General features: G+C 54.1%; 2 protein-coding genes across 3 annotated transcripts in view; one reads left to right on the top strand and one right to left on the bottom strand.

Annotated features, from left to right (window-relative positions):
• Positions 1–3259: 3259 nt before the first annotated feature.
• LOC113204219 (lipase member I-like) lies at positions 3260–6973 on the top strand. Of its 2 annotated transcripts, none has more exons than XM_026419306.2 (9): positions 3260–3743; positions 4758–4881; positions 5074–5170; positions 5265–5503; positions 5591–5733; positions 5813–6076; positions 6227–6415; positions 6515–6701; positions 6781–6973. In XM_026419306.2, exons 1-9 carry the CDS (start codon positions 3695–3697, stop codon positions 6905–6907), a joined length of 1419 nt encoding a protein of 472 aa, XP_026275091.1. In that variant the 5' UTR covers positions 3260–3694; the 3' UTR covers positions 6908–6973. The 2 variants fall into 2 exon arrangements, with proteins under 2 accessions (XP_026275091.1, XP_026275090.1); XM_026419305.2 differs by having other exon boundaries at positions 5262–5503.
• The window catches only part of LOC113204218 (uncharacterized), a gene marked incomplete in the record, with an annotated part of 45227 nt that continues 42595 nt past the window's right edge, over positions 6971–9602 (bottom strand). Inside the window, 1 exon segment of the mRNA XM_052268697.1 lies at positions 6971–9569. Within this exon segment, the coding sequence (XP_052124657.1) occupies positions 9343–9569 (227 nt within the window).

Here is a 9602-nt window from a genome sequence, read left to right as displayed (position 1 = left end):
GAGGGCGAGGGGGTAAGGGGGGAAGTAGATCCGATCCGACCTCAATGGCTTTGAAAGAAAACCCCGCTCCGTTCGTTCCTGTTGGCCATGTGTTCCACAGAGAAGGAAGAAGGCGGGAAAGGGCGGAAAATCCCTCTTTCCACCCAACTCCTGCTGAGCGTGAAGAGGCAAAAAAGAGAGAGGGGAGGGCAGGCAGAAAACAGTCGTGGTATTTGAACCCTGGCGGCGCCGGCACTCGCTCGCTGTCGCAAGGGGCGCGCGGTGAGCGGTCGCGCTTGTGTGCTTTCCGCTTGAGCCTCGCGAGCTCCCGATGGCGGGCTTGGCGGGCCAGGGCTCGGGCCCTTCAAAGACCTGCTCAGGGTCAGCCCGACTGGCGGGCACCAACGGGCCTCACGGCCCACGGCCAGTGAACCCCATGCTGTTACGTACACACACCGTCCACCCCCGTGCTAACACCTGCGGCCCCTACGGGCCCCCACAGACCGCACGGCGCTGAGGGCCCCTGACGCCGTGCCCCAGTGTCAGCAGCACAGGCCGCGCGGCCAGCAGGCGCCAGTAGTAGGCATGCCTGCTGCACAGCACCGCCGAAGCCATACAGACGGGGGAAGGTGATCCGACGGCCTTCGTGGATCAAGACCCGCCACCCGCCCCCACACAATCCAACGGTGCACGCGAAAAATAAATACACGGAAAGGATATGGAGGAAAGTGAAGGGTGATAGGAAGGGGCGCGTGCAGTGAGTGGTGGTGGTGGGATGGGGTAGGGGCGGTAGGGGGGTGGGCGCCAGGTAGCGCGCGTAGCCTGCTCGAACCGCGGTCCAAATCTAATTCTGGTGACTGAAAATGACTTAGAGCCGGCGAGCGTCCCACAAGACGGCCCCCGGGCTGCCGCCGCCGGTCGGTCTGCCCCCCACCTCCCCCACAGGGTCCCCGACGGTCCCTCGGATGCGTGAGGAACGGTCGAGAGTGTGTGCCAGCGGCCAGGCCGCCGCGCGCCGAGCCGAGAGCTCGAGGGGGGGACCGTGGGGACCGCGGGGGCCGTCAACAAACGTTATTGTTCGGATGGAACGAAAAACAGAAAGAGGAAGGAGTAATCTCCCTTCACTTTCGCCCCCGACTGCTGCGGTCGCCGGTCGCGTCGCGTCGCGTTGCGTCGGCGTCGCGCGCTGAGGCTGGGCTGGGCGAGTCTGGTGAGTCGCCGCAGAAATATCTGTCGCGCCCGCGAGACGCGCCGCGCGCGGAGCCTCTGGCGGAGCCTGGCGGACGGCGACAGAGACAGAAATACAGCGAAGGCCGTGTCGAAGCGAAGCAGAGCAGGACCCAGGACGTGCCGCATGCCGTACCTGTACAGTGCGGCTGGTCACGCACGGGTCCCAAGCGAGAGGGTGCAGGGCCGCGGCGCACCCCGCCACCCGTCGCCACCCCCGAAGGTAAACAGACCGCGGCCGTACTGTACAAGCATTTTCTTTAGGGCTTTCGTAATCTGGGGCTAGGTGGGCACGGCACGGCCAGAGGGAGGACGCTGACGGCTGAGCGCACAGCGGGTCAGGTGGTGGGCAAAGTTACCCTAGGTCACCAAGTGGGCCGCCACGGCCGGGCCGCGCCGGCGACAGAGTCGTAAATTTAGGTCACGGGGTCGCAGACCGCTCTGCATCGCGAGGACCAACTTGAAATGACCCCCCGGGTTTTCGAAAAGCAGAGCTCGTCCGTCTGAGGAAGTTATCAGGCGGCACAGAAGCCACCCTCTCGAGTGTTCCGCCCCGTGTGCACATAGCGAGGGGACCGGGGGAGTTTACCCCCACAGTGTCGGCATACCGTCCCGCCCCTCGCCGTTGTAGTAGGGCCCGAGACCGAGGGGGACCCCCCATGCCTCGGGCCGAGCCTCGGGCAGTGCATGCAGGGGGCAGGGCAGGGGGCCGCAGCCACGAGCCTCTAGGCCACCTCTAGGCCGCGGCTAGGCCTCTGCGCTAGGAATAGCAACGGGCCTGCCCGAGCCGAGCCGAGGAGCCGAGGTGCCAGCAGCATTCGAGGGGGGACGTCACCAGCGCCGCCGGGCTCCGATTCAACAAACTCTATCCGATGACCACTAAAACTCGCCGTCACCCAAAGTGCACCATCACCACCACCATCAGGAGCCCACTAACCGATAAGAGAACACTCACAGTTCAGCAGGAGCCGTCCGACGCGGTGATCCCGCGAGGGGCGGGGCGGTTGGCGACGTCCACGGGGAGAGAGTCCCGCCGGAGAGGAGGCCGCCGATGCGGCCCTAACATTCACAAGCACTTCACTGACACAGGCCTGGGGGCGCTTGGTGCAGCTGCTGCACTAGCACGACACCACTTTGACACAGCTCTCTTGAGGCACTCGACACACTTGCTGCCACCACAAACACCACCAGCACGCCATCCCGGTGGTGCCCGACCCCAGAGGGGCCCGGGAGAAGCCCAAGCCAGGGCGGCGGGTAGGCTCCAGGATAGGGTGGCCGTCGACGGTCGACGCGGTCGACGCGGGGTTGGGGGGCGCGGGGCCGACGCGGGCGAGCCCAACAAGCGAGAGCACCAGGCTGGCGCGGCCGAGGGCGCGGGTGCGGGCGGGGGGCCGAAGGAACGGGGGCACACGGGGCGTCGGCACGGGCGGACGAGCTGCCGATCGCGGCTACGCCGGCCTGCTCGGGGAGCTCGGTGAGCGCGGCGCGAGTGGCGCGAGGGGAGGGAGCATGCTGCCGGCGCGGGGGTCCAGGCGAGACTGGCACCATGCTGGCAAGCCCGCACGCCCCTCCGCCAGCGCCGCGGGGGCGGGGGCGCGGCCGGCGGCGGGCCAGGGCTGCTCAAGTAGGCACAGGGGCGCCGAACTCTGCCGCAGGGGCACACCGGCCGGGCCCCCATTTCATTGTCATTGAGTCGAGTTGCATATAGTTTTCTCTCTCGCAATAAAGTGAAAAGAGAGTGACTCGGACCAAGAGGGGAGGCGGGGGAATGCACTAGTGACTAACGGACTAACAACATCAAGACCACCGTCACACAGTGTAACAGCTCCGCTGGCCTGCCGCGCAGGGCAACGACGTGGAAAATAATCGAGAGTAGTATGGTTTTAGTGAGAGCGGCCTCATCACTCGACGGAGTAGCCGGGCCCATTCACAAGCCGGGCGCCCACCGCCCGGGCGGCCCGAGCAGACGAGGCGACGTGACGTCACACACTCGTTCGCACTTTTCACTCGGGCCGGGCCGGGCGGACGGGCCGGGCGGCCGCCATGCCAGTGTCGCGAGTACCCGAGGCGCGGCGGCGGCAGGGCAAGGGCCAGCAAGGCAGACGAGTCGCGCCAGGTCGGGTAACGGTAGCGCGGCGCGCCTGGTCGAGTCCAGTCCGCACACGGCCCCAGGTCGGCTACCGTTCGGCCATCGATACCTACCCATGGCGCCGGGCCTAAAAGGCCGGGCGGCGGCACGCGAGCGGGCTGAGCGGACGCGATGACCACCGGCAGCGACAGCGGCAGCGCGCTCCCCGCCGCCAGTCACCAGCACGCCGCCGCGGCCGCAGGACCCGAACCCGCGCGCGACTCGACGACGCCGCACTTCCGCCGCGCGCGCCCGCGACAGAGGCAAAATGTGATGCGCGTCTCCGACGAGGCCTGAGGACCCCGTCGACGACAGCTCTGGTCCCCGCGGACTCGCCGTGTCGTCCGCAGGCTGTGCGACATGAGGCGGCCGACGTCGTCGCTGCCCCCGGTGCTGCTGCTCCTGGCCTGTGAGTAATGGACGTCCACGGGAGCCGGAGCGGAGGGGTCAGCGAGGGCAAAACAAATTACCCAACCCCGGAGGAAAAAAGCTGCGACCGTCCGGCTGGTCCGGCGTTCCTGGGACTGGGGCGGGTGGGCCAAGGGTGCCACCGAGGGCCTCTTACAAAACACGAAGCTGCTGCGGTTTTTTCGTGCCGTGTTCTTTTCAGTGTGTGTGTGTGTGGTGGGGGTGGGGGTGGGGGGTCGGTTGTTCAAAGGAAAAGGATCGTGTCACTGGGCTTCGAACACCGGGTGGGCCGGGGGTTAGGGTAGAGCGAGAGGAATTTATCATTTCGTCCCGGCCTGACCTGCGTTGCGAGCGATAAACTAGATCACTATCAGGCCCAGGCTAGGCCCTGCTCCTCCGTCTCAGCATCGGGGTGCGAGTCTGCCCGACCCCTGCGCGGGTCAGGGGTCAAGGGATTCACGACGCGGTGCCTGGGCCCGTGCTGGGGGGAGGGTGAGGGGGCGGGTGCGAGGACGGCTACGGCTCAAGGGCTTCCGTTCCTCGGAGGCGGAGGAGGCGGAGGCGTGTCTATCCGCCACGGTTCACAGTTCAGCACCCCCGATCGAAGCCTGACCAACCTATACAGAGGCTGCGCTATTCAGAAGCAGCACCACGCCCCCCGCCACCACCTCCGCGCAGGAGGCCCCACACCGGCTCTTAAAGATTCTAAAACTTCACAAGTTCCATTGAGCCGTTGCGGCGGCAGCGCTGCGTCGGGCAAACTAGCACGCAGCAGCAGCAACCGTCGCCCAGGGCGGAGCAAGAAGGAGCAGGTCGCCTTTTTCAATCGCTGCAAAGCGGTCCCGGCCTCGGATGAGAAACGCCTCGAAAATGTATTAGCGCGCCGCGCTGAACTTGAACCCAAGACCGCGCCGGGCCGCAGTGATGGCGGCAGCAGCAGCGTGCCAAGGGTGGGGCGGGGCGGGCGTGGTCTGGAGATAGCGCTGCTGACCCACCGTTCAATTTCTCGTTCCAGGCGCAGTGACGTCGGTGACGGCAGCCGCCGCGGCGCCCGGAGGCGCAGGGGGACTGGGGGGGAAGTCCAGGTCCCGTCACCACCGCCTCCGAGAGGCGAGGATGCGGCTGGCCGACGTGAACGGGTGAGCACACTCTGCGAAATCGACGTCAAACAAGTGTCGAAACGACATCGTAACGACGTCAATTTTGCATACGCGGTCTCCTCCTGATGTCGTTTTGATGTCGCCTGTCGCACTGGGGACGCGGACACGGTGGAAGGGACGTCGCCAACAACGGGCACACTTTTGAACCAGTTACTTTCTTTCTTCACTCAGACTGCTGCTCCCACCTCCGGTGACCGTCCCCCTTCCAGGACAGAACAGAGAGCTGGAGATGGACGCAGCGCAGTTCCTGGACCTGGACGACCTCCAGGTACGCAATTTCGAAGCAAACTCTTGGATTGCTATTCATTTTAGTGATATATTTGAGAAGTCATCGAACTATCTGCCCCGCTCATGGTTAGCAGTACCAGTCCTACCCTGAGTTCGTCGTGGAGACGCAGCAGGGACTTCCCATCGGCCAGCCTCCCGAACATCCGGGCACGGAGCTCAACTTGCTTCCGGATTCGGACATACTTCCGGGCCGTCCGGGCCTTCCGGGACCCTGGGGCGGCGACCAGAAACTGGAGCTCAGTTTGGGTCCCTGTATCCTTCAGCTGTACGAGCCCTGCACCGATTCGGGTAGCATCATCTTCTACCATTTCAGGTCTCCAACTATATGATACTAAATAATATGCCCTGGCCTACCCTGACCCCAGATAAGGAAATACAAATTTAAATTGACATGTTATAGCGCTGTGGACGGAAGGCCATCCGTGTTGTCCGTCGAGGACCCACAAATACCGGAAAATTTCGAGCCCAACCTGCCAACCAAAGTGTTAATACACGGCTTCGCGGGGAGTGTGGATTTCAATTTCACCGCCTCGATTCGACAAGGTACGGCAAGTATACCTTCTGTTCGAGTTAACACCATCACCAACGCCATCAACCACAACCAATACTTACTTTGTTGCAGCCTATCTGCTCCGAGGCGGCTACAACGTGATCGTAGTGGACTGGGGTCGGCTGACACAGCTGCCCTGCTACGCAAGCTCGGTGCTGAACACCTGGCAGGTGTCGAGGTGCACGGGGCAGCTGCTATCGCACCTGGGACGCCTGCAGCCTTCTCTACGACCTCCGCACCTTCACCTGGTAGGCTTCTCGCTCGGCGCGCACATCGCCGCGTACACGAGCGCCGAGCTGCTATCCACCACGGGGATGAAGGTCGGCCGCATCACAGGTGCATAATGAGAACAAAATAGTGCCAAAGAGACTAGCCATTCAAAAATTTTACCACAGCCAACTAAAAATTAGTCACATCAGGAGGGATATGTTTTGACCTTAAGTTGGCGTACGTCGAAGGTATTGATATTAATTATGATCTCTGCAGGCCTGGATCCCGCTCTGCCAGCCTTCGCGTCCCTATCGCCATCGTGGAAACTGGACTCGACTGACGCGGACTTTGTGGATGTGATTCATACGAACGCCGGGGTCCTGGGCAAGGTGGAGCCTACAGGGCACGTCGACTTCTACGTTAATGGCGGATCCCTTCAACCCTTCTGCATGACGGGAGACAGAAGTGAGTGTGGTGTGGCGTGTGGCGGGCCTGCAAAATTCACAGGTTCTTACCTGAAAAATTCCTACAATATTTAAATCCCTTTAACCGGAACTTCTGCAGATATTCCACTCTGCAGTCACCTATTGGCTCCTGTTTACTTCTCTGAAACAATCTTGGATGAAACGTCGCATTGGGGAAGGCAGTGTCCCTCATATGCTCATTATGCTTGGGGTTGGTGTCCTAATCCCCAACCTCATGAAGTTGGAAACCATCCAGGGGTGTTCATGGGTGAGGGAATCAGTCCAAGGTAAAAACTAATCATAATCATCTCTATGTAACCCAACAATATGCCAAGTCAATAGTTACCCTTATGTTCCCTATTACAGAACTCGAGGTACCTTCCTAGTCGAAACTGCGGCCCAGTATCCTTTTGCGCTGGGACCACCATCTCCGAACATGTTTCCTCCCGTACCAACTATGCCACAAGATACATTCCTGATAGTCTTTTCCTAAAAACAAAAAACAAAAAAAGTAAAAAAGATAAATAAAAACTTAAAAATTGACAAAAGCAGAAAGTTAGATTTCTCCACAATTGATCATTTATTCATTCATACAAATAAAATATTCATTCTTCATATCACTCACACATTTGCTCATCACATGCAGAAAAAAAAGAACATGGAAATATCATGTACAAGTTGACATAGAGGCACTATTGAAAAGAAAAGCTTAAATATTGATCACAAATGAATAGCGTTCAACTGTCAAATTTTCATGATTTATTCCGGATCATGATTTCACTTTTTCAATCTTTAGTCTCATAAAGATATGTAAAAAAATAAGAACATCTCAAATTGCTTTGAGAGAAATTCATAAATGAAATCAGAAAGAAAGGGAACAAGTGGCCTGAGTTGTCCCTTATTGCTTGCAGTCTCTTTCAATGTCCAATCGCTAAAATGCTTAACTTAATTTGGTATGAACATGACAGAAGGAAAAACAAATGTTACACTGACCAAAGACAAACAGCAAAAAGAGCTAATTCCTTCTCAGTCCTAATGGTAAAACAACAACAAAGACCAGCAATTTATGGTGAATTAGAATTAAGTAATATTGCGTTGTCTTGATATCATAACTTACACAGGTGAGACGTTACATCACTGTACTTCATCTAAATTAAAATGTTAACTAAAACATGTTCATCACCATTAGTTTGTACAGCTAGAAGCAGGCAAAATTGGCCAGAAAACCAAACATTAAAATTGTTTTATACATACGCATTATGGTATCTACTATTGTTTCTGAAATAGATTGGCACAGATTGACCACGACACTTTAGATTAAAACGGTGTACATGTCAAAAAATTCATTAATTGAAAATGTTGACACATAGTAAATCACTTCACCTAAATAAAAGTTAATCAACCTGATTTTTAACATCATGGTGCATGGTACTGTTTAAATTTCTTTCTGAAGATAAAATATCTCAATAACAAAACAGCTTCCACAACGTTAATTCTACAAAAGACGAAATTGCAAATTTAACAGTAACAGCACATTATAACTAATAAAAAGATTTTTTTCCCTATAAAGAGTGAAACTTTCAGCTGTCAGACATGTTTCACATAAACCTTGATTGTTTTACAAAATGGTCACTTTCAGCACAGAATAAAATCAAAACAACTGGAAAACCAAATAAGGCCACTAAACAGTCATTAAATAAGTGAAATATATGAGCTAATTTTCATTATGCAAGTACATTCATAAAAATGAAAAACGTCAGTAAGTCATGTTAGGACCCAAGCATTTACAAATTTAAAAAAGTTTAAAATTAGATGAAACGAAACTTCCTGCAATGGAATTTTTTCCTTGGCTAATCACAATGTGCATTGGAGTAGCACATAACAACAGGAACAGAAAGGAAAGGGTCACAGGGAGCTCCGACCACGGCATGGAATAAATACAAGACTAGGCTTGGTCAGAACGGTAATGCCTGCCAGACCACAAAACTAAAGCATGATACTCAACACAAAAGAAAATTGCAAATAAACTCTCTTGACTATCCACCATATTCTCACCAATAGCTAACTTAAAAATTAATAAAATAGAAGGAACAAATCCATGGCCTTCCATTTAAAAAAATGGTAAAATATGAATGGTGAACTCCCTTCTAGTAAAAATTAGTGTAAAGGAAACGAGAGATATCACAGCATTTGATGCCGACAGGTAGGGGTCGACATATTATCAATAAATAATTGTATTGAAAATGCATCAGCAAATGAATTTGTCAGCTTTCCCCAATTAACTAGTTACCGTATGTTTTCCAATAACTATGAACTGTTATGATCCCATATGAAGGTCCAATGAATAAAATGAAAATTCATGACTATTATTGTACAGGGAAATCACCGTTACCATCTAAATACGACTGCAGACCACACGTCAATATAGGTAATTACGTAAAAAGAACAAAAAATCTACCAAGACCAGCATGATTCTATAGTTTCAGGGTAGGTACAAAAAAAAGAAACATTAACATGTTACACATATATTAGGCTACTTCAAGCCTAAAGGAAGCTGCCAAAGAACTAGCAAGGAACTAGTCAAGGTAACAAGGTACAAACTGCTGACAAACTTTAAGCCCGTCAATAAATAAAATGACTTGAAAACATATTTCTCAGAATTATGAATTCTGCGCAACTCAAGAATCATGCTAGAATTGAAAGAAAAGGGTTTTGTCATAATTCTTCTCAGGTACATGGTTTCTACTAACTCATCAAGCAGTATCACATCCCTCACCCTATGGCTGTAGGTATTATTATAATGATCATATCAACCTTTTGGCTTGGAAACCAACATTTGTTGATCCCTGAATCAGTCGCATGCAAAAGACTTTTGCAAGACTTACACACAAGTTTTCCATAATTTGCTACCCGCATTAACTCCACAAATTAACAAGGTTTCTTATACCTTAAGTTAGTCTTCAGTCCTTTTAAATAGCCAGATAAACTATCTAAAGTTGTTTGTAACCTCATATGCTCCACTTCCTGTGATGTCTTGATCATAGTCAAGTCCCTAATTTGTTGCTCAAGTGCATTTATTTCATTAGTGTTGATTGAAATATCACTTTGTAGCTTGGAGAGATGAGAGCGTAGCACTGAGAGTTCCATGGTTTGCTCTATTAAAAGAGATGAATATACATATTAAATGA

The sequence above is a fragment of the Frankliniella occidentalis genome, unplaced genomic scaffold (assembly GCF_000697945.3).
Source record: "Frankliniella occidentalis isolate FOCC.00 unplaced genomic scaffold, Focc_3.1 Scaffold4, whole genome shotgun sequence".
Lineage (NCBI taxonomy): Eukaryota > Metazoa > Arthropoda > Insecta > Thysanoptera > Thripidae > Frankliniella > Frankliniella occidentalis.
Note: the sequence above shows the minus strand (reverse complement) of the source record. Positions and strands in the feature narration are given on the sequence as shown.

What these genes read in the sequence shown, in the direction of transcription:
- LOC113204219 (XM_026419305.2), top strand. Translation starts at nt 3,695, where the DNA reads ATGAGGCGGCCGACGTCGTCGCTGCCCCCGGTGCTGCTGCTCCTGGCC. An exon ending in ATCATCTTCTACCATTTCAG is followed by an intron (nt 5,504 to 5,590) that starts GTCTCCAACTAT and finishes GACATGTTATAG; the next exon opens with CGCTGTGGACGGAAGGCCAT. An exon ending in GAAGGTCGGCCGCATCACAG is followed by an intron (nt 6,077 to 6,226) that starts GTGCATAATGAG and finishes TGATCTCTGCAG; the next exon opens with GCCTGGATCCCGCTCTGCCA.